Below are 22,922 nucleotides of genomic sequence, written 5' to 3' on the forward strand. Positions count from 1 at the left end.
AAGCAACATGATGTGTATTATGATGTGAGGACAGAGAAGGAATCTTTTCATGAAGTGTCATCTGTGCAAAAGGTGCTGCTACAACATCAAGGATGTACTGTGAGCAGTAAATGGAAGTAAAAGTGATTTTAAGTGTTCAAGCATTTCTTGTGTTTTCCCCTATGCCTTTTTGCTTGCCTGTCTATGGCTGTTACACTTGTGTTGGAAATGACTTTAGGAAGCTACTGACTTCAAGTTTGCATTGTAGATGTGTGTTTTTTACTATTATTTTAGTTTAAAAAAAAGGACATGCTGTGCTCTTGGCTTCGCCTTCTCCACCCAGCACAGGCATTGCTGTGTTTATGGCTTCTTATTACTGGAATTCCTTGCAGAAATACTCCTTTGAGAGAATGGATCAGCTCCGTCAGTTCCAGAACCTCATCCAAGCCACTAGCAGAGAGATCATGTGGATCAATGACTGTGAGGAAGAGGAGCTTCTTTATGACTGGAGTGACAGGAACACTGACATTGCCAGGAAGCAGGAGGCCTTCTCTGTAAGACAGCTTAACCTCCCCCTGCTTTCCATGGCCCCTCTTTTGGGATAGTGGGGGAGGAACAGCCTGGCTCAGGGGGACTGATTACAAGATGGGCATTTCTTCCCTCTTTCAAAGTTCTGGGGATTTTTATCAACACTTTTGGATTAAGTACTGTGTGATAACCTTTTGAGTCAAGATTGGACATCTGTTGGAAGACTGTGCTCCCATTCAACCAGTTGTCATGGTTTCTTTTGACCTTCGAAGCTGGCCTTATCAGTAGAGTCTGGTGTGGACTAGTAATCACATCTAGCTCGCATGCAGTCATTATGTTGGCATGCTAAACTAAGGGACTTGAATCAAGCAATTTAATTCTCCCTGTTAGGACTATGTAAGGATTAGGGGGTCCCTGTATTTGGCCCTGCTGTCTGTTACCAGGAAATAGAGCTATGCCAGAGGGAACTGCTCTCTCTTGACAGTTTTGCAGCAGCACATTGAATGCACTGTCAGAGGTGGTTTGCACTGCTCCTTGTCTTCTGTAATTACTATGTAGTGTTAGCTGGGATAATTTTACATTATCACAATTATCTGGAAAATTTCCAAGTAAATCATCCTATGCAGCATATGTTTGGGGGCTTGTTCAATGCTGTGTTTTGCTTGTTTAGAAACGCATGAGTGAACTGGAACTTAAAGAAAAAGAACTCAACAAACTAAAGCAAGAAAGTGACCAGCTGGTGCTCAACCAGCACCCTGCTTCAGACAAAATTGAGGTGAGTTATACTTTGTGTGATTTCACTGGCTCGTTCAGTTTCTACATGGGAAAGTACTCAGTGAAAGTCCACAAATGAAATGCTGCATTTGGACCTGAGAAGCATCTGCCTGATAAAAGGCATGTCTGTTTTTATCCAGTTGTATGAGCTGTTCTGGTAAATGTTACTACCTTCTTCTATGAACCTGGCCACAACTACTGCAGGCTTCTTAAAGAGGTGTGGGGAGAGCTCTCATTGCTATCAGATTTGATGATAAATGCATGTAAAAATTAATACAAGACTTCGGGAGTTGGCTGAGTGTAGTGAAATTGCTGTATCTCATTTGAGTTGACTGCAGTGCAGTGGAATTTATGGTAGAAAGGCATGTCGTTCTGCTATCTTAGTAGGCATGTTTTGAAGAGAGCCACACCCTTTGAGGGTTTATATTTAATCCGGGTGCAAATACTTTCTGCAGGTGGAATTCATAGTGCATTTCTACAGCATGGCCAAGACATTTTTGCTTTCACAGCTTGGTGTATATTTACCTCTCAATTACAAAGGCTGCAACAATTTGGAAAATCTAATTTTATGAGGAAATGCTGTCATAGTTGTAGTTTTAATAGTGCATAAGAATCCTGAAGCTGAAAGATGCCAATAGGAAAAAAGAGTCCTTTCTGCTTTTCAGGGTATTTACTTTAACTGTTATCATGTTGTGTAAAATCACCATTCCTATTTCTTCTGTGGTCAGTTTCTGTCTTAAAGGAAAGATTCTTGTAAGCTCCAGCAGTGAAGTAAAAGTTGTGTGTAATTTTCTACAGAATATACTACTCGAAGTTTGATTTTGAAAATAGCCATCATGAAAAAACATGTTTGACAATGTTCCTTGGAAGGAGAACATGAAAATTTGCGATTGAAATATATTATTTGCGCTACTGTTTATGCATTTCACCCCTTTTTGTTCATGCACTTCAGGCTTTATGCTGATCAAACAAAATTCAAGTCATGAACAAATTTCTCTCTGCATCCCACAAGCAGGTATTTAACTCAGTTAGGTAGATGCTTAGAAGTTGGGGAAATATTTGCATGAGTTACATTATCCTGGTGTGCATAGATTTGTTTTCGGCAGACTTTTCATTTGCATTTATGTGGAGCATAAATAGTTTTGCTTCAGTCTAGGGGTGGGACGGAGAGCAGTGTGGTGGTTTTGAGTTCCATATATTACTGTTTTTGTTAGGCCTACATGGATACATTACAGACTCAGTGGAGCTGGATTCTTCAGATCACCAAATGCATTGATGTTCATCTGAAAGAGAATGCAGCTTACTTTCAGGTGAGTATTGATGTGGAGAATTCGTGCTACTTTTGTTAAAAATGTGAATCCTATCACAGATAGTTTTTTTCTGTAACAATCTTTCTGAATCTGTGCACAATTATGCATACAAGCATTACCATATTGTAAATGCTACCATTCTGCCAGATATGAACTGGGATTTCTCATGAAAGGAATCAATTGATTTTTAGCAGACATTTTTAAGAGCTGCATTCAGCTGAAATAACAACTTTTCTCCTGTAGTTCTTTGAAGAGGCCCAATCCACAGAGAGCTACCTGAAAAACTTACAAGACTCCATCAGAAAGAAGTTCATCTGCGATAAGAGCATGTCACTGCAGTCTTTGCTGGAGCAGATCAAAGAGCTGGAGGTACTGTCAAAACCAGCTGACAGGTTATGTTCTGCTTTCCTTGGAAATAGGTTGCTTTCTTCAGATACCAAATGTAAACCCAGGTGTACTGCAATGTGTAGATACAGTACTGTACAAACAGTAACAGTATATTCCTGACCATTTCTTAGGAAAGCCTACAAATGCATCAGTGTTATTTTAAGTTGTGTAATGCTGGTTGGGAACTCTGATTTATTTTTAAATCTGGAATGAGCCCAACAAATGCCCGAGTTTCTGACATGCTAACAAAGTAAAAAAAGGGAAGACTTTTATTCATAGGTGGTAGAATAGATTTAGCCTCAAAGGATAAGTGCATTTAATAAATAATTCATTGTGTCGCCATATCAGTGTAGTCTCTTTAAAAGGACTTAATGCAGGGATTTTTAGCTATTTGCTCATCATGAATTAGGTACTACAATTCCAGATTGAATATACGGGACTAAAAATGGTCAGTGATTTAAAAGGGTAGTTGATAAAGTTAGGTTTGAGAGTGTAGTTATTACTTTTATTTAGTTAGCATTCATTTTATGATAGATTCTTTCAATTTGTTCCTATTTCTTACACATCACTTTAACCACACTGCAGATCTGTATGAAAAACCTGCTTTGCAAGTTTTGCAAACTTTACAGCTTGCCAGAGCTGCAAAGAAATTTAGTTGGATGTTTCTCCTCTCTTTTTTTAAAGCTGCATTTTTACATTATAGACCAAAGACTCGTCCCACTGGAGATAAAGGAAGTTTTGCCTACTGTGAGCTCCACATGTATCACTCTCTTAATAAAACAGTGTGAAGTAGATGTGGTTTCTTTTTAGAATGAACTTTTAACATACAATTAATCTTTGCAGAATGAACGAGAGAGAATTCTTGAATACAAGAGGCAGGTGCAGAGTTTAGTGAATAAATCCAAGAAGATTGTGCAGCTGAAGCCACGTAACCCAGACTACCGGAGTAACAAGCCCATTATCCTCAAGGCTCTTTGTGACTACAAACAGGATCTGGTATTGTATCCCTTTTTGGCTGAGAATAAACATCATGTAAACTAGAACATGGCAAATGATTTAGTAAATAAACTGTTGAGCTGATAGGTGTAATCCCCTTGTCTCTTTTGGTCAGCATTTAAATTTCTTTGACAAAAAAGCTCTGACTTTCTTGCAATTATGATTAAACAAGGTAGATTGTGGTTGGTTAATAAGTCTAATAAAAATTACTATTAGTCCATTAAGTAACAATAATACTCATAGTTCAAATTAGCACAGAAAATTCCCATTGATAATAGGGTTAAAATTGTTATACAGATGCTTCCCAGCATCTATGCCTTTTTTTTTTGGTGATTGCTCACCTTTCCAGTGTTCCTCTGGGTCCTTAGGTTAACACTTAATCTAACAAAGGGGGGGGAATGTACAATGAGTCATTGGTATCCCCATTCTTTTGCTGGATGGAATATGAAACTGATGGTGGTGGTTTTTCTTCCTTCTCAGTACTGGGGCTGCTTGGGTTTATTTCTACTTTTTTTTCTTAACACTAGGCTTAGATATGCTTTTACTGCTTACGTGCTCTTTCTCTTCGTTGGTTCCCAATTACCAAATTTTTCTATTATCTGTAAAACTTGCTTTACCTGATTCACTAAGTTGCACTCCTGTAGCGACCAGTAATTGACCACTGTGATTTGTGTTTACGATCTGAGGCTTCTGCTATCCACTCTATGTCTGTGCTCTTCCATGCCACATTTTATTCCAGAGTCACAGAAGTTCAGCCCACACAGAGTGACTGCTTCTTGTTACTGTAAGGAAAACTAAAAAATTTAGGCAATGGCTACCTGACTGCTTGGCAATTGCTCTTACTTTAAGCAAGCTAAATTCTGCTCAGATGAAGGTAGGCCCAAACAAGTCTGGAGCCCCTGCATGCTCAGATCAATACAAACCTGTGGCCTTTTATTGGTTATGTCAAAGCTTGTGTTTGCTGGCTGTAGCGGTGTGATGCAGACAGTCCCATCAGGATAAATGACAGGAGGAGCCTGCCCCCGTGAGTGGGTTGTAACTTGCACCATGGCCACACCCATGGCCACAGGGTGTCTGGATTTCTGACAGTTGGGGCTGGTGGATGTAGCTCTGCTGCACTCGCTCCCAGTCCCTTCGGAAAGATGGATGCAGCACTAAGCATCCTTCTGCCTCCAGCTCACTGGCTTACAGTCGTACATGGTTGCGTAGCTTAATGTGACTGTGTGTCCATATTCAGTCTTTGACGTTTGTCATGGCAAGCCCCAAGTCTGATCATCAACTGGACTGGCAATTGCAGAGAGTGTTCTGTGGCTCCCACTCGGTTTTCTTTTGTTTTTTAGTTTTGGTTTTTTTTTTTTCACATACCAGATTCAGGGAAATGGGGTTGATCTGAACTGATCTCCTGGCCCAGTATGAAGCCAAGGTGCACACCCAGACCTGGCAGCTGGGAAGCACTCCCACGTCCATGACATAGATGCATTTTCCTTGTCTGTCTCTCCTAGAAACTACATCTTAACTAAAGAAAAAAATGTTGTTCTGTGTTCCTTACAGAAAACAGTGCGCAAAGGAGATGAATGTATCCTGAAAGACAATAACGAGCGCAGCAAGTGGCTGGTGACTGGACCTGGAGGAGTGGATATGCTGGTGCCATCTGTTAGTCTTATCATCCCACCCCCCAATCCGTTAGCAGTGGATCTTGCTACCAAGTGAGTTGCTGCCTGGGTTTGGACACCTACCACTGGGAGTAGATAGAAGAGTTCATACAAGATAGCAACCAATCACTAAATCTGGTCTGTCCCTTGACTGGAGTGCCCCCCGAGGGTTGGGGATTAAGGACTAGACCCTTGACTTAAGGAAATTCACCAGTGAATCTTGCTGGGATTTAGGTTGGGATCTAAAAATACTTAAAACTTAAGTTTTACAAGGTTTTTCTTCTATCTAACAATGACAGTCATGGATAAATTAATTTACAAGATTTTTTCAAGTGCAGAACAAGCCTTAATACACTCCATGTCTGGTGGATGTTTCTTGGGGTATTTTGTAGCTATTCCACAGGGACAGACACGTTTTGACTGTGGAATTTTTTTTTCATCTCAGAATTGAGCAGTACTATGAAGCTATTTTAGCTTTGTGGAACCAGCTGTATATCAACATGAAGAGCCTGGTATCTTGGCATTATTGCATGATTGACATTGAGAAAATCAGAGCGATGACTATTGCCAAGGTAAGACTCCAGCTAGCCTTGCCTGTAGACCAGGGACATCCATGACCTGACCTCTACTGTCCAAAACAGTGCTTGCTGTGTCCAGTGCAGATGTGTGTTCTGCAAAACCATCGGCCTTCCTTTTGCTGGGTTGCACAAACAGTTGTATATAGAAGCTGTAATTTTATTAAAGGAGAAGCAAAATAGTTTTGCATTCAAACATGATACGGAGAAATGGGAATATTAACCAAGGGGATTTGTTACACAATTGCTGAACTTGTTCCCACTATGCAAGGGCATGGATAGACGAAGTAAGAGGTAGAATTTCAAACTATTCTTAAGTTATGAAATGATTATAAGAAGAATAGATCAGCTCAAAGGTCCCTTTTAACACCATACTTTTAGAGGCAGCCCAGATAGGTTTTATTCTAAAATGTGATTCCTTTGGTTTTTTTAATATAGGTGTATTAATTTGTTCCTTAATGTTTAACTAGTCATAAACCTTCCCCAACTGCTTTTTATTTTTTTTTCCAAAATTATCTTGTTCCTCATTTCAGCTGAAAACAATGCGTAAAGAAGATTACCAAAAAATAATAACTGACCTGGAGATCCATTATCAAGAATTCCTCAGGAACAGCCAAGGATCAGAGATGTTTGGTGATGAAGACAAACGAAAGATCCAGACTCAGTTCACTGATGCTCAGAAGCACTACCAAACCTTGATTATACAATTGCCCAACCAACCACGGCAGCCACAAACAGGTTTGTCTCCCTCCTGTTTTTTGTAAAGATTGGACTGCTTGGGTTTCTTTTTTTGGGGGGTGGGGGGTGGTGGTACATTCTTTTTATGTGAAAATGTTCTCATAAACTTATGAATGAAAACATGTACAAGAATTGTACTGCTGTCTCCCAACATAACAAAACTGCCTGTGCACAGGGAAGAGTATGTTTTGTTCTTCCTTCCTTTAGTGTGAGTCTGGGAATAGTCCTCTGAAGTTCATGGAACTTGCTGGGAAAATGAGAGCAATTTAGTCCATCTGATATGTTTTCAGTTATTAGGAAGCAAAATCTTACTGGAGAGTTTAGGAAGAAAGTTTGTCTTTTTGTGAAGGAGAGACTTCATTCCTTGAAACAACTGCATAAAGGCCCAGATCTTCTACCTGTTCTCAGCTCAACAGATCAACTCAGTGCTTAGGTCACCTAGGCACTACATTGGCTTTCTATATGCAGGTGTTCAGTTCTCTGGCAGTTGACATTTACGCAATTGATTTTACAGTGGTCCCAACTGAGAGCTGTCCTGTGAGTTCCTCAAACACCATTATTGTTAATGAGAGAAACCGAGAACATGAGAAGCAGGAGGCCTGGCTGCTAATGGAGCTTCAGAAACTTCGGCGTCATATTGAAGCCTCTGAGATTCGGATGGTTCAAAGAGCTCCTCTTGGAGTGGATCAAGGGGCTGTGCATGACTTTTCAGTCAGAATAAAGGATTTAGAGGTAACTGTGGATGTTTTTCTTCGAGCATCTCAAGCTCAGTATGACTCTTGTGCTGGAGAGCGTGCTGCAGTTTTATTTCTGATCAGCTGGGAAAGATGCACATCCTGTGCAGAAGATTCTCAGTTGGAAGCTAACCATAATGATTTGGTTTGGAGGTTAGCTCCTGAGTAGAAAAAGTTGACTCTTGGAATTCAGAAGTCAAATTCTGTCAGGCAAAGAACACAGTAAGCCTGATGTCAAGTTGACATGAACTCATGTTAAGCTTCATCCAGGTTAAAACAATATTAAAATCCTTTTGCACAGACCCTACTTTACCACCTACCTCTGAAGTGCTGTCTGTAGGGTACAGAGTGGATACATGAAGCTTACAGACTCTCTCCCCCAGTTCTTAAGATTTGAAGGAGACTGGAGAGTGAAGATTAGTAAGGAAAGAGAACAGGTTCAGCATATTGAGAGCAGCCCTGAAGAGAAGGACTTGGGGGTGCTGGTTGATGAGAAGCTGAACATAACTTGGCAGTGTGCGCTTGCAGCCCAGAAGGCCAACCATGGGCTGCATCAAAAGAATTGTGACCAGCATTGTGACCAGCAGGTTGAGGGAGGTGATTCTCCCCCTCTACTCTGCTTTCGTGAGGCTCCACCTGGAGTACTGTGTCCAGCTCTGGAGTCCTCAGCACAGGAAAGACATGGACCTGTTGGAGTGAGTTCAGAGGAGAACTATGAGGATGGTCAGAGGGCTGGAGCACCTCCCCTATGAGGACAGACCGAGAGAGTTGGGGTTGTTCAGCCTGGAGAAGAGAAGGCTCCGGGGAGACCTAATAGCAGCCTACCAGTACTTAAAGGGGGCTACAGGAGAGATGGGGAGGGACTCGTTATCAGGGAAGGTAGTGATAGGATGAGGAGTAACTGTCTTAAGTTGAAAGAGGGTAGATGTAGGTTAGATATTAAGAAGAAATTTTTTCCTGTGAGGGTGGTGAGACACTGGAACAGGTTCCCCAGAGAATTTGTGGATGCCCCATCCCTGGAGGTGTTCAAGGCCAGGCTGGATGAGGCTTTGAGCAACCCGATTTAGTGGAAGGTGTCCCTGCCCATGGAAGGTCCCTTCCAACCCTAACCACTCCATGATTCTAGATATGAGAAATTCCTCTGAGGCAATGAGGTTGCAAAGGTCTTAAGAGCAGAAGGACCTTCGCACGTCTACTGAGTGCAGCAGGCAGCTGGCATTAAAGCACTCTGCTTTCAACAGAGCTCAGTTTCAGAGTAGACATTGTGCTCAAAAAGAGGTATTACCTGTTATGGACTGTGCAAAAAAGAAACCGCCCAATGTTACTTACCTTGAGGAAAGCAAGCTCAGGCATTGCTTCAGTCCTCAGTCACGCTGGTTAGATAACAGCAGACTATTTGGATAAAGAGATCAATTGCATATGTGCTGTAGAATGGTAATTCAGCCATCAAAAATGTGTAAATCAGGCATTCTCTTTCCTTAGGGTGTGCAGAATGACTCTCAAATAATGGCTGAAACCCTCAATAAGCATAAGGACTTGCTGCCGAACTTCAGAGGCTCTGAAAAATATGTGTACTTGCAGTCAGAGATAAATGCCCTGTTTCAAAAACTGGAAAATATTAATGGTGTTTCTGCTGGCTACTTAGACAGGTAAGAAAATTGAGGTTATAGCAATAAATCATTCACTTTCTTCCATAATTCTTAGTCCAGAAACCTGCCTTTCGTTACCAGTAGTGTAAAATTACACCTTCTTCCTACAAATGCTGTACATGTGGGTAGAAATAGACACTTATGTGAATTTCTTCTCTTTTCTAGAAGACTTCAAAAAAAAAGGAATCTTTGTGTCACTGAAGTGTCTTTGTAAATTTCTTCTGTATTGTCTATTCTCTTTAACTAATGATCTGCAATTAATTAGAAATATCTGTCTTGTATTATTTATTTTAGCTTGAATGCCCTGAGGTGTCTGCTTCAGGTTATTCTACAAACAGAAGATGTGATCAGAGTTTTTGAAGTCAGACTGTCTGAAGAGGAGACTGTTCCTTTGGATCTTGATAAAGTGGAGGCTTATCGGGCTTGTCTGAAGGTGAGAGGCCAAGACTCAAGGACCTAGCAAGGCAAAATTTGTAGCTGCCAGGACTGGTTTATTGAGCTTCGTGAAACTCTTCTGAAACCACAGGAGATGGAAATGATGATTCTGTTGTACTTTATGATGTAAACATACAATGCTTTTGCAAATTATGGGAAGGAATGTATGGTGACTACTTCTTCCATCCCCTGGTTGTTGCTGCTCCCACAGCAAAGCTGATAGCATTGAAGGTCTCTGTAATCCATTCTGTACAAAATTATCTGTGTTTATTTGTATCACTTGTGAAGCTAGATTTGAAGGCAATACCACTTGCTTGCAAAAAAGGCTTGTTAATTGCCCTTGTTGTTATCTAGTTGTAACAAGTAAATTTGAGTATTATTGCATGACCCAGGTTTGCTATCAAGTCTATTTCAAATCTTCCAGTGAGAACTATCCACCCTGTACAAGGGGAAAAGGCACAGAATAACTGCTTTGCTGAGCACAGAGTTGTCCTGCAGAACCAGTCTTTATCTGGCACTGAGCTGGTCCCTTCGTGCACTGAATGCCTTTGAGAGAGCAGAGAATCTTTAATTCTTTCCTGCTCTCAGGTGTAGTAGGGAAAAAGTGGTAGCACAAATGGAACACAACCAGGTTACCTTTTAATCATGTTAAATGAGAGCTGCAGTTCAGTTGCTGAGAGTTGTATGGACCTACTGATTTAGAAACAAAATATTTATATTCCAACACATGGTGCATGCTGTTGATGTTTAAATTTGAGTATCCTCTCAAGAATAAAACATATGACATAATTTGTTTTTTTCTCCAGAAAATGAAAGCAGACCTAAACATGAAGAAGTCGCTACTGAATGCCCTGGAAAACGAGCTGCAGAAAACACTTCAGATTCACTCACAGTCTTGCCAGTCATACACCCTGTATGACATGGACATTGGAAAGTTCTGTGACAAAGTTACCCAGCTAATAGACCGCTGGCAGAGAGTAGATAAGCAGATAGATAACAGGTTTGCTTGTATTTCCTAATAGCTTCTTCCTTATTGCTGTTGCTACTAGGATCATTTTAACATTGAGTCTAAAAGAACTGATATGCACTAATCTTCATTTCCAGAGGACAAATGATGACTTCAGGGCAACTAGAGCAACCATGAACAGGTTGAACGTACTTTAGAAGGGATTGCATAAGACCAAGCAGGAAGATGTAGTTGGTCATGTAAATGTGTAACCTATATGCTAAGGAGTTGTTCTAATCATTTTTTTATACTTGCTAATGTTCTTGGATTAAGTACTTCCAGTTAACAATTTCCCTCTCAAAGCAACCTTGCTTATTCCTGAATGCCCTATACCTAAGGGTTAAAAAAATTAACACTAAGAATTAAGTAAAAAAATCCCAGCAATTTTTCTAATGCTTTATTGAACTGAAGGCATATTCTGATTGTTGGTTTTTTGGAGTTGTGTTTTTTTTTTTTTAATTTTTTTTTTTTTACTTCAGGCCAGAATCTAATCCTATTAAGAAAAATTGACCAGTTGCTGGCTGCTTTGGTGAAAATTGAGAACAAAAGTACTGAAGTCAGTGAATTTGATTCTTATCTCAAGGTTTTATCCATCCCTCACTTAGCTGACAGGAAATGCCAGCCTGTGTATATTGGAGAGTTACTCAAAAGTGAGACACTGAAAACCCACATTGGGTCACTAATAACCAATACAATTCTTATTTATTTGAAGTTTTTGTTCAGAATCTCCTTTTAGAGCTTCCCAGAGTTTGACCTAGTTTATTACTGTGTCTTATTTCTGAAAAATCTTTAAAGAGAGACAGAAAGAGAATGCACTTCCCATTTTGACAGTTTTCCCTGTTTTTTTTCTAGATCATGGGACTTAGAAAGGCAGATCAAACAGCTGAAAACTTACCGAGATCTCTACCAGGCTCTGTGCAAATGGATCTGTGATGCTAAGCGAAGGCAGGATGCTATTGAGTCCATGAAGCTGTGTGATTGCAATGCTATCATGAGACATCTACATGATCAGAAGGTATGCAGCACCTGAATGAGTTGTCTCCAGTTATCTGGATTTTAAATTGTTTTGCTATTCAGAAAATACCAGTATCAGTGCAGTCTGCAATACAGTGGCCTGTTTTGAATTGTAAAGTGCGTAAGCCACCAAAACCCACCACATGCGTAGAAGGCAGGAGAGAGGAAATATTGTTATTATCCTCATTACTTTCTGTCAACACTGCTGCAGATTATGAACAAGACCATTTTTGGCTCCTACATAATCACTGACACTTTTACACATCAGCTTTGAATTAATTCAAGGGAATGTATGATGGTGCAACTTATGGAACAAATTATAGCACAAAAATAAATAGCAAGGAAATACATCTAAGCTGAAGTCAAGGAACTCTCCCTCCCCAGGTCTGGGGGTTGTTCAGTTGCTAGGTGTTCTTTCTGAGAAAAACCTTCTCATGCAAAGAGAGCTTGCTGTTGCAAAAACTGCACAGTCATTTCAGGTCTCAGTCTCTGGGGTTGCAGTGGTCTCATAATGCAGGTGCCTTCTGATGGAGGCAGCGTGTACAGGAGGAAATACTGGTAAATCTTGAGGGAGTGCTTCATAGCTCACTTTTTTTTTCCTTGGCAGAACTTACACAGTGAAATCTGTGGGAAGCGGGACAAAGTTGAGGAGCTTCTCAAGCATGCAGATCAGTGCTCAGCCTCAATTAAGGTATTTGGATTTCAGCATTTTTATGGGGTGTGGTTTTTCATAGTCAGGCGCATCCCATTGTCTCTGCTCTGCTGGCAGGTGAAATGTCAGCTCCCTGATGTGTGTGTGCGCAGAAATTGCTGGGGTGAAGCACTTTTGTGTACAAAACATAATGAAAGCAATTTGCGTACTTGCCACCTGAAGACCACAGGATGATGCAGAAGATACCAAGCTTTTCTTCAGGAGAATCAAAGTCTCCTTTTAGCCAGACCAAACTTTCCAGTTCACATGTTAACAAAATAAGGGAGTAGAGAACAGTTTGGTAGCTTAGGTCTGATTAGGATCTGATCTAGAAGGCAAAACAAATGCAGATTAGCAGGAGGAATGGTGTGCAATAGCCATGAAAACCAAGAAGACAGGGAATGGTTTTGTGGTCTTTGCATTTTTGTCACCTTTATATCTGTGCCTTCTGCAGTTCAATATTTCTGTGACAAACATCTTGCTGTATACATGACATGGCATATGTGATAATGAAAGACATGCAGAGACAGTTATTTCTGATGGAGTTTTGGTTTATAACTGTACCTAGACCAGTTGCTCCCATGAATCTTTTTCACTTCTGGGTAGCCCTCAACTGATGGAAACACGTATCTTCACTTTTTTGTAAAAATGTTTTTTCTCTTTTTCCCGTTGTCATTCTCCTCCATGAGTCTCCACAGTGGTTCTTGAACTGATGAGCTTCTGTTTATGATAGAGGATCATCTGTACATGGCCAGAGACATAAACAAGGGGAAAATGTAGCTTTTTATTAAAAAAACCCAAAAAACCACAGAACAGATCCAAAACTTTATTTGCATGTTGGGAAATCCAGATTCCCAGAGAGTTCCTTGGCCATTGCTAAATGGGTCTTACATTTCCCTGTTGTTTACAGGATTATGAACTACAGGTTGCTTCCTACAGTTCTGGTTTAGAAACGTTGCTCAACATACCCATCAAGAAGAGTGTGGTTCAGTCTCCTGCAGTGCTGATTCTGCAAGAGGTATCTTTCTTTCCTCCCCATCAATCTTTTGAATACATTTGTTTGTCCGTGTGAGCCATTGTGACTCATATGCAGCTGTATTCTAATAATTGGCACTGTCACTGGTAATGTGCACTAAGCACGTAAGCACAAGGAATTGATGCATAATAGTCACTGTGCTGTAAAATCATACTTGGGCTCATTTAGACAGTAGATTAACCCTTAGGAATTTACCTTGTTCCTATTCAATGTCCATTGCATACATATTGTGAGAAAGTAAGATTCGTGCCCCAAGTGCTTTAGTCACCTGGGAATTAACCACTATTAAAAGTTTAACTTGGGTTACTTGTGACTGTCAGACAGGAAGAGCATGATGAACCAGGGGAATGAAGTCTTGGATTTAATATCATATCAGCTGTGGGGGAAAATAATCTTGAAAAAGAAGGTGTGAGTTTATCAGAAGGGAGAATTCATACATTTGTGGTCCCCAGAAAGTTGTGTGAATTTGTGAAGAGGAGAATTTGCTTTTTACTTTGTCAAGTGATACGTTTTTTCAAGTGGATTGGAATCCTTTAAATGATCTGAGGTATAGGTATGTTCATATCTAACTCTGTAGTACAAGCTGCTAACAATTCTCTTTCTCTTCAAGGCTAATGAGGCTCAGTCTCGCTACATAGAGCTTCTTACCAGATCAGGAGATTATTACAGATTCTTGAGTGAAATGTTAAAGAGCATGGAGGACTTGAAGGTAATCTGACACTATTATTTTTCTTTACCTTCTATTTTTATCACAGGTTAGCAAGCTATCACTGATCAAAGACTTTCGGCTTAAGTGCAGTGCAAAACAGTCCACAAAACTAAATCCTGAGCTCAGTGGTGTCCCATGAAGGAAGCATATAAGCAGTTTCATGCATCTTTTGTCAAAGAGGACCGTATCTTGCAAAGTTACCTCCAAGATCATGTGTGAGATGGAGAACACTAGCCATGGTAAATAGGAGGTGCTCATCAAAGCATGCAAGAGGTCCTTCTCTGCACATCATAGCCGTGACCTCAGTGAGAGTACAGTTATCTCAGTGCTGAAAACTTGCTCCTCATGGTTAAAGGGCCACACCTCATTTCAGGCAATATCTAAAGTGTTCCAAATGCAGTAACTCCTGATTTGATATAGCTCAGTGGAAACAGAGGCCTGTTTAAGAGGTCACATATATGGAATGTGAATCACCTGTGTGAAAATTGTGGAGGTTCTAAAGAAGGCTATTTAATACTTCACTGGTGAGCTCTTGGTATAACAGATTTTACTATCTGTATTGCATCTCCCTTACCCCATGAAGTACCATTTCCCCTATAAGGTTTGACTCTGAATAAAAAAGGCTTCCACAATTTGTCTTGATGACATTAAATAAATAAGAATTTTGAGCTCTCATTGAAGCAGAGAAAAAAATGCTTTGAGTGGTCAGTGTTACAAATGTATATTGTGTGTGATGATTTTGAAACAGTTGTCACAAGTGTTGATTTTTTTTTTTTTTTTTCTGCTATCATTTTGCAGATGAAAAACACCAAAATTGAACTCCTGGAAGAAGAACTCAGGCTTGCCAGGGATTCAAATTCAGAGACAAGCAACAAACATAAATTCCTGGAGCAAAATCTGCAGAAGTACCAGATGGACGTTTCTCAGCTCAAGGCAAAGCTGATGAGTTTGGAGGAGATGAAAAGACAAGCTGAAATGGATGGAAATTCTGCTAAGCAAAACCTGGACAAATGCTATGCCCAAATAAAAGATTTAAATGACAGAATAACCAGGCTGACTTATGAAATTGAAGATGAGAAAAGAAAAAGGAAGTTGCTGGAGGACAGATATGAGCAGCAGAAGAATGACTATGACCAGCTGCAGAAAACAAGACAAAACGAGAAAGACAGCCTTGGTTGGCAAAAGTTAGAGTCTGAGAAGGTCATCAAGGAGAAGGAGTACGAGATAGAAAGATTAAGGGTTCTTCTTCAGGATGAAGGCACACGGAAGAGGGAGTATGAAAATGAGCTGGCTAAGGTAAGAAACCAGTTTAGCGAGGAGATGAGTAATTTAAAGAACAAGTACGAAACAGAAATTAATATTAAGAAGACCACAATCCAGCAGATAGCTGCACAGAAAGATGATGATGCAAAAGGCCTCAGAGCCCAGGTTGACCGACTGACAAGAGAAAACAGAGACCTTAAGGATGAGATTGTGAGGCTGAACGATGCCATTCTGCAAACAACAGATCAACGGAGAAGGGCAGAAGAAGATGCTCTTCAGCACAAGGCTTGCAGTTCTGAGGTGTCGCAGCAAAAGCATCAGTTAGAGCTGGAGCTGAAACAGATCATTCAGCTTCGTGGCGAAGACAACTCAAGATACAAGCAGGCTCTTGAGGAAGCTGCTTCAACTATTCAGGATAAAACTAAGGAGCTGGAGAGGCTAAAGGTTCAGCTTCAGGAAGAGGCTAAAAGCCGATGGGAACTTGAAAATGAATTGGCTAAGGTAAGGAACAGTTATGATGAGGAAATTATTAGTTTAAAGAACAAATATGAAACTGAGATTAATATCACAAAGACCACAATTCACCAGGTCACCTTGCAAAAGGAAGAGGACACAAATAATTATAGAACACAGCTTGATAATGCTATGAGAGAAAATAGGAATTTGTGTGAGGAAATTAGGAGACTGAAAAATACAATAAGTCAGACAACAGATAATCTACGGAAAGTAGAAGAGAATGCTCAGCAGCAGAAGGCAGCTGGCTCAGAGCTTTCTCAGAAGAAACAGCAGCTGGAGATTGAGCTAAAACAAGTTATTCAGAGGCACTCTGATGAAAGCATGCGGTACAAACAGTCGCTTGATGATGCTTCTAAGACCATTAAGGAAAGAAACAAAGAGATTGAAAGGCTGAGAAAGTTGTTGGATGTAGAAACAAGTCAGAGGAAAGAACTAGAGGATGAGAACAGTCAGTTAAAGAGAGTCCAGTTTGACCTGCAGAAAGCAAACACGAGTGCTACTGAGACAATTAACAAGCTGAGGATCCAAGAGCAGGAACTGGCCAGACTGAAAATTGACTATGAAAGAGTTTCACAAGAGAAAAAAGGCAGGGATCAAGAAAGTGCAAAGTTCCAGAGCACTGTGAAAGACTTGCAGATCCAGAAACATAAGCTGGAGGAGGAACTTTGCAGGCAGAATAAAAATTTAATGGAGGAGACATCCAGAAGGAAGAAACTGGAGGAAGAAACAGAAGGCATGAGGAGATCTCTCAGAGACCAATCGGTTAAAATAACTAATCTCACACAGCAGATAGAAGAGGTGTCTATTGTAAAGAAGAGGAGTGAGGATGACCTTAGACACCAAAGAGAAATACTAGACGGTCATGTGAGAGAGAAGCAGAGATACATGGAGGAGATAAGAAAATACACGTCTGATATTGAGACTTTACGCCGTCAGTTGGTCCAAGAGCAGGAGCAATTAAAACAGGCTCACCTACGATACGAGCATTTACAGAAAAGCTCTGAAGAAAAAAGCAAAAACTTGAATGAGTGCAAAATAGAAATTGAAAGGCTTCAGTCTCTCACCGAGAACCTCACCAAGGAACACTTGTTACTGGAGGAAGAGCTGCGAAATGCTAGATTGGAGTGCGATGACCTCAGAATGGTCAGAAGTGAAGTTGATGACAAAAATACTGCCATTGCTGAACTAAAGAATCAGCTTCAGATGAGCAGCAAGCAAACCCTGGAACTTCAGGGCTTGATTAATGATTTACAGAAAGAAAGGGAAAAATTGAGACAGGAAATTGAAAAATTCCAAAAGCAAGCTCTAGAGGTATTCACACATATTTTGATCCAAGCTTTACTGTCTCTCAAATATATAATTTGTTGCAGTGTCCATTTGGATCAACTTAATTCATGCTTTGCTGTTTAAGTTCACTGTACTTGTGACTAATATCCCCTTTATGGTCCTTCCCCTTGTTCATTTTTAAACAAAAATGACAGTATTTGGCCACTTTCTTAGCCTCTCTATTCCCTGGGAGCTGTACTAGTGAGCCATAAACTGTCTTACCATCTAGCTGAGCATTGCCCCAGGAGAAACCCTGGGTCTGTGCCATTCTCCACTGAACAATCCTAGGGGAAGATGAGAGTACGTGGAGTACCACTGTGCTTTAGCTGTACCCTGCTGGCTGTGTGCTTCCCCAGGCTGTTTCAGCCAGGATGGGTTAAAGCAGTCCTTTGAGGCTGACCTGAGTGCTACCACAAACTAAACCTGCTAAAAACCCCAGAACCAACAAGGTGTCAAAGTGCCGCTTACCTGGGTAAGGTGTTGACTGCAAGTGATGATTAAAGATGATGTTGTCAACTGTACCTAAGGTACTCAAAGCCTACATTTCATTGACTGTCTTGGGGATTTATGTTCCTAAGCCACTAAGAGCATTTGCAAATTTTACTATTGGCCCTTATTTTTTAAACTTGAGATGATATCATAAACAAGTTAAAGAAAACATTTTATTTTTGTATTTCATTCTTCTGCCTGGTTTCTTGTCCAAAAAGATACTGTTTAAATATATACAAGTGAGGACTTGTGAAAGTGTTTCTTGCTTTTTCCTATACTTGCCCTTCATATTTCTTTTCTCATTCCCATTCACAGCTATTCTTTATTCAGTTTTTCTTTCCTTTATTTTAAAAATCTTAATACAGATTTTTAACAAATACTAACATTTAGGGTTCTCTGACATTTGTACTTATATATATGCATGTGTTACAAATATATGCTTGTATTCCATTTAATACGGAATGCATACAAGTGTTCATTCTTGTAGGTGTTTGTGTATGTGTTTCATACATATATGAAGACACTAAGTGAATTAAAATGTAAAACAATACATACAAAATTGTTTGGAGTAACATGTAAAACTAATAGGAAAGTGGAAATTGAGTCCTGTTTCCTTTTTACCAATGTATAACAAGTCCTTAGCTGATACAAATTTGCCCAGATTAGTAGGACTGTGCCAGGGTACATCTGCTGAGCATCAGACTCTTCATGAGTCTGGAATACTCTGTGTAGGTGTAGGTGTAGTGTGAGAAGTATTAAAAAGTTATAAAGAGCTAAATAAATAAAATCAAGGCTATGGGTAACAGAATGGAGCCTCTGTCTCTATTAGAGACACTGGCAGTGAAGAGACAATGTACCTTCACTGGTTTACGTGTAACCATGGTCTTGGGTAAGGCATTGCTGTGACTGGAATGTTTTCTAGTGGCAGCTTGCTGGAGGTTAGATGGCGGGCTAAAGGACATTGTAAGTGGAGAGCATAACTCTAACCAGCATAAACTCTAACCATCCTCTCTTGATTTGTTTCTTCTTTAAAATTGTAGGCATCCAATAGGATTCAAGAATCCAAAAATCAGTATAGTCACATTATGCAAGAAAGAGAAACCTTGTTGATAAAAATTAGTGCTTTGGAGCAAGACAAAGCCAGGCTGCAGAGATTAGAAGAGGAGCTGAACCGTTTGAAAGTTTCCCTGGAATCAGAGTCTCGTGTGAAGCAACGCCTGGAAAGTGAGAAGCAACAAATCCTCAATGACCTCAATCAGTGGAAGAGCCAACACTCCCGAACAGAGGAATCCATAAGGAAGATCCAGTGTGAGAGAGAGAAGAGCGAGAGGGAGAAGAACAGTCTGAGGAGTGAGATTGAAAGGCTGCAGATGGAGATAAAACGAATTGAGGAGAGATACCGGTGCAAACTGGAAGAGACTGCTGTCAAAAACCAGTCAGAGTTGGAGTCCGAGCGTCTCAGGCTGCAAAGAGAGATTGAGAAACTCAAGCAACGCCCATATGGATCCCACAGATCTACGCAGACTGAAGACGACTTTTGTATTGATGCCTCTAAGTTGCTCTTCAGTGGGCTGCGGAAGAAGATTACAGCAATGCAGCTGTATGAGTGTCAACTGATAGACAAACTCACACTGGATAAACTGCTGAAGGGGCAGAGGTCAGTGGAAGAAGTTGCGGCTGACATTGAACCCTACCTCAAAGGGGCAGGTGCTATTGCAGCGGTGTCTCTCTCACCCAGACAGAAATATTCTTTTGTTGAGGCCAAACGGAATCAGCTGCTTACAGCAGAAAATGCCGTCCTACTCTTAGAAGCCCAGGCAGCAACAGGAGGCGTGATAGACCCACACCGAAATGAGCTGTTAACTGTGGACAGTGCGATCGCCAGAGATCTGATTGACTTTGATGACAGAGAACAAATCTATACAGCAGAAAAGGCTATCACGGGCTTTAAAGATCCATTCTCAGGCAAAACCGTGCCAGTATCTGAAGCCATCAAGAAAAACTTGGTTGACAGAGAAACCGGGATTCGTCTGCTTGAAGCCCAGCTGGCTGCAGGAGGGATTGTTGATCCTGTCAATAGTGTTTTCCTACCCAAAGATATAGCTTTATCTCGTGGGTTGATTGACAAAGACCTGTACAGGATCCTAAACAACTGCCAAGGCGCTACAAAGAACTTCATTGATCCCACCACCAAAAAGGCAGTCACTTACATGCAGCTGAAGGAGAAATGTAGGATTGAACCACACACTGGTCTGCTCCTCCTCCCAGTGCAGAAGAGGAGTATGTCATTCCAAGGGATCAGGCAGCCTGTCTCAGCAGATGCACTGCTCGAGGCTGGAATTATTAAGGAATCAACAAGAAATGACTTGGAAAGAGGTGCAATTACAGTGGAAGAAGTGAGTGAGAGAATTATTGATTTCCTTCAGGGCTCTAGCTGTATTGCAGGTATCTACAATGAGGCTACTAAAGAGAAACTTGGCATTTACCAGGCTATGAAAATAGGTTTGGTTAGACCGGGGACAGCCCTTGAACTCCTCGAAGCCCAGGCAGCCACAGGGTTCATAGTGGATCCTGTCAGCAACGTGAGGCTGCCTGTTGAGGAAGCTTACAAAAGAGGCCTTGTTGGAATTGAATTTAAAGAGAAACTTCTCTCTGCTGAAAGAGCTGTCACTGGGTACAAAGACCCAGAAACTGGAAACATCATTTCTCTGTTTCAAGCAATGAACAAAGAGCTCATAGAGAGAGGTCATGGCATTCGTTTGCTGGAGGCCCAGATTGCTACCGGAGGAATCATTGACCCCAAGGAGAGCTACCGCTTGCCAGTAGAGACAGCCTACAAGCGTGGCTACTTCAATGAAGAGCTCAACCAGATCCTTAGTGATCCAAGTGATGACACCAAAGGGTTCTTTGATCCCAACACAGAGGAGAACTTGACCTATCTGCAGCTGAAAGAAAGATGCATAAAGGATGAAGCAACAGGGCTCTGCCTTCTACCCCTGAGAGAGAAGAAGAAGGTGGTGCACACCTCACAGAAGAACACCCTTAGGAAGCGCCGGGTTGTCATCGTAGATCCAGAAACAAACCGGGAGATGTCCGTGCAGGAGGCGTACAGCAAAGGCCTCATAGATTATGACACCTATACAGAACTAGCTGAACAGGAGTGTGAGTGGGAAGAAATAACTATTACAGGATCAGATGGTAGCAGTAGAGTGGTCCTTGTTGACAGAAAAACAGGGAGCCAGTATGACATCCAAGACGCTATCGATAAAGGTCTGGTTGAGAGGAAGTTTTTTGACCAGTACCGTTCTGGCAGTTTAAGCCTGACGCAGTTTGCAGACATGATTTCCTGCCGTAATGGCACTGATGAAGTGTTTCGGCATGAGTCGGTGACTCGGTCTCCCACAGTGCTGAGTGTCAGGAGTTCTTCTTCACTGATCAGGAGCGGTTCTTTCTCGGAGACCCCAGAAGAGTGCAGTCCTATTGCAGCCATATTTGACACAGAAAACTTGGAGAAAATATCCATTTCAGAAGCTATACAGCGGGGCATTGTGGATAGCATCACGGGGCAACGGTTACTTGAAGCCCAGGCCTGCACAGGAGGTATCATATGCCCTACCACAGGGCAGAGGCTTTCACTTCAGGAAGCTGCCAGTCAAGGCATAATTGATCAGGATATGGCCACACGTCTCAAACCAGCCCAGAAGGCCTTCATAGGGTTCGAAGGCATAAAGGGTGGACGCAAGAGGATGTCAGCAGCTGAAGCAGTGAAGGAAAAATGGTTGCCTTATGAGGCTGGGCAGCGGTTCCTTGAATTCCAGTACCTCACTGGAGGTCTCGTGGACCCGGAAGTGCGTGGAAGAATAAGTACTGAAGAAGCCATTAGGAATGGATTGATTGATGGTCGTGCTGCCCAGAAGTTGCAAGACACAAACAGCTATCCCAAAATTCTGACCTGCCCCAAGACCAAACTGAAAATATCCTACAAAGACGCAATGAATCGGTCAATGGTGGAGGACATTACTGGGCTTAAACTCTTGGAAGCAGCGTCTGTTTCATCTAAAGGCATATCCAGTCCCTACAATGTCTCCTCAGCACCTGGCTCTCGCTCTGGCTCTCGCTCTGGCTCGCGTTCAGGCTCACGCAGTGGGTCTAGGAGGGGAAGTTTTGATGCATCAGCAAGCTCTTCATATTCTTACTCATACTCAACCTTCAGCAGTGGGTCTATTGGGCGCTAATAACAAGTGAGGGAATGTGTCTGCATTTTAATATTGTTTAGATTATTCTGTATCCCCTTTCCTAAAAAAACCTGCAACAACACCCCCAACAAAGTAAACCAAAGCAAGACCTGTAGGTCTTTTCTGGGTGTGTTCAGCTTCTCTTCTGAAAAAGCTGTAAAATGCTTGAATGCAAATTTATGGATTATTGACTAGGGAATGCAGAAAGTCCTACTTGTGAATTTTGAGTTTGGTTTCCATTTCCTTTTAGTGTTTGGATTCTAATTGGTCTCTGTATATTTTAAATACTGTCATGTGCCTTCTCTTGTTATCTGCAACTGTCAACCCATAAGCTGATAACTGAGGTTTGAAAGTCTAGCAGTAGTTAATTTTTTCCCACATAGACCTTTCTCAGTTTGCTATTATGAAGAAAAAAATATTAACAATATGGACAGAAAATGCCTTTAATATTGGTTTAGAATCTATACTATAAACATGAAAAGCTCTTTCTTCCAGATGCTCTGCTCCTCTATGTTTGGCTAGCCATTTTCTTATGTATAACTTGGTGGATATAAAGGGCTATTATTAGTCTGGGCTTTTGTTTTACTGTTACCCATATATATTTTCTACTGTTTTGCTTGATTTCCATGTAACGAAAAAAAAAAAATCTAACTGCACCATGTGAGCTATTCTGGGCAATAAACTTTTGAAGTTTTAAAGTATTTCTTGTATGCTTATTAAATTTAACTATGGACATTCTTGGAGGTACAGATTAGAGCAAGAACCTTTTTAAAAAGTAGCAAATACTAGCTTTGTCATAAAAAAGACATACAGGCACATTAGTTTTCATTGTGATGATCCATCATTTTTATGAATGTGGACTTCTGATTCTGCATTTTTA

General features: G+C 41.0%; 1 protein-coding gene across 1 annotated transcript in view; it reads left to right on the forward strand.

Moving 5' to 3' along the window:
* The window catches only part of DSP (desmoplakin), a 29,174-nt gene extending 7,072 nt beyond the window's left edge, over positions 1–22,102 (forward strand). The window contains exons 6-23 of the mRNA XM_010072813.1: positions 372–533; positions 1,178–1,282; positions 2,496–2,591; positions 2,835–2,960; positions 3,822–3,974; positions 5,526–5,680; positions 6,072–6,198; positions 6,735–6,939; positions 7,454–7,671; positions 9,156–9,322; positions 9,617–9,755; positions 10,564–10,757; positions 11,616–11,778; positions 12,385–12,468; positions 13,379–13,486; positions 14,115–14,213; positions 15,012–17,303; positions 18,848–22,102. Coding sequence (XP_010071115.1) covers positions 372–533; positions 1,178–1,282; positions 2,496–2,591; positions 2,835–2,960; positions 3,822–3,974; positions 5,526–5,680; positions 6,072–6,198; positions 6,735–6,939; positions 7,454–7,671; positions 9,156–9,322; positions 9,617–9,755; positions 10,564–10,757; positions 11,616–11,778; positions 12,385–12,468; positions 13,379–13,486; positions 14,115–14,213; positions 15,012–17,303; positions 18,848–22,042 — 7,788 coding nt within the window. The 3' untranslated portion in view covers positions 22,043–22,102. The remainder of the gene's footprint in view (positions 1–371; positions 534–1,177; positions 1,283–2,495; positions 2,592–2,834; positions 2,961–3,821; positions 3,975–5,525; positions 5,681–6,071; positions 6,199–6,734; positions 6,940–7,453; positions 7,672–9,155; positions 9,323–9,616; positions 9,756–10,563; positions 10,758–11,615; positions 11,779–12,384; positions 12,469–13,378; positions 13,487–14,114; positions 14,214–15,011; positions 17,304–18,847) is intronic.
* Positions 22,103–22,922: the final 820 nt, after the last annotated feature.

This window comes from Pterocles gutturalis, unplaced genomic scaffold, assembly GCF_000699245.1.
Source record: "Pterocles gutturalis isolate BGI_N339 unplaced genomic scaffold, ASM69924v1 scaffold33302, whole genome shotgun sequence".
NCBI lineage: Eukaryota > Metazoa > Chordata > Aves > Pterocliformes > Pteroclidae > Pterocles > Pterocles gutturalis.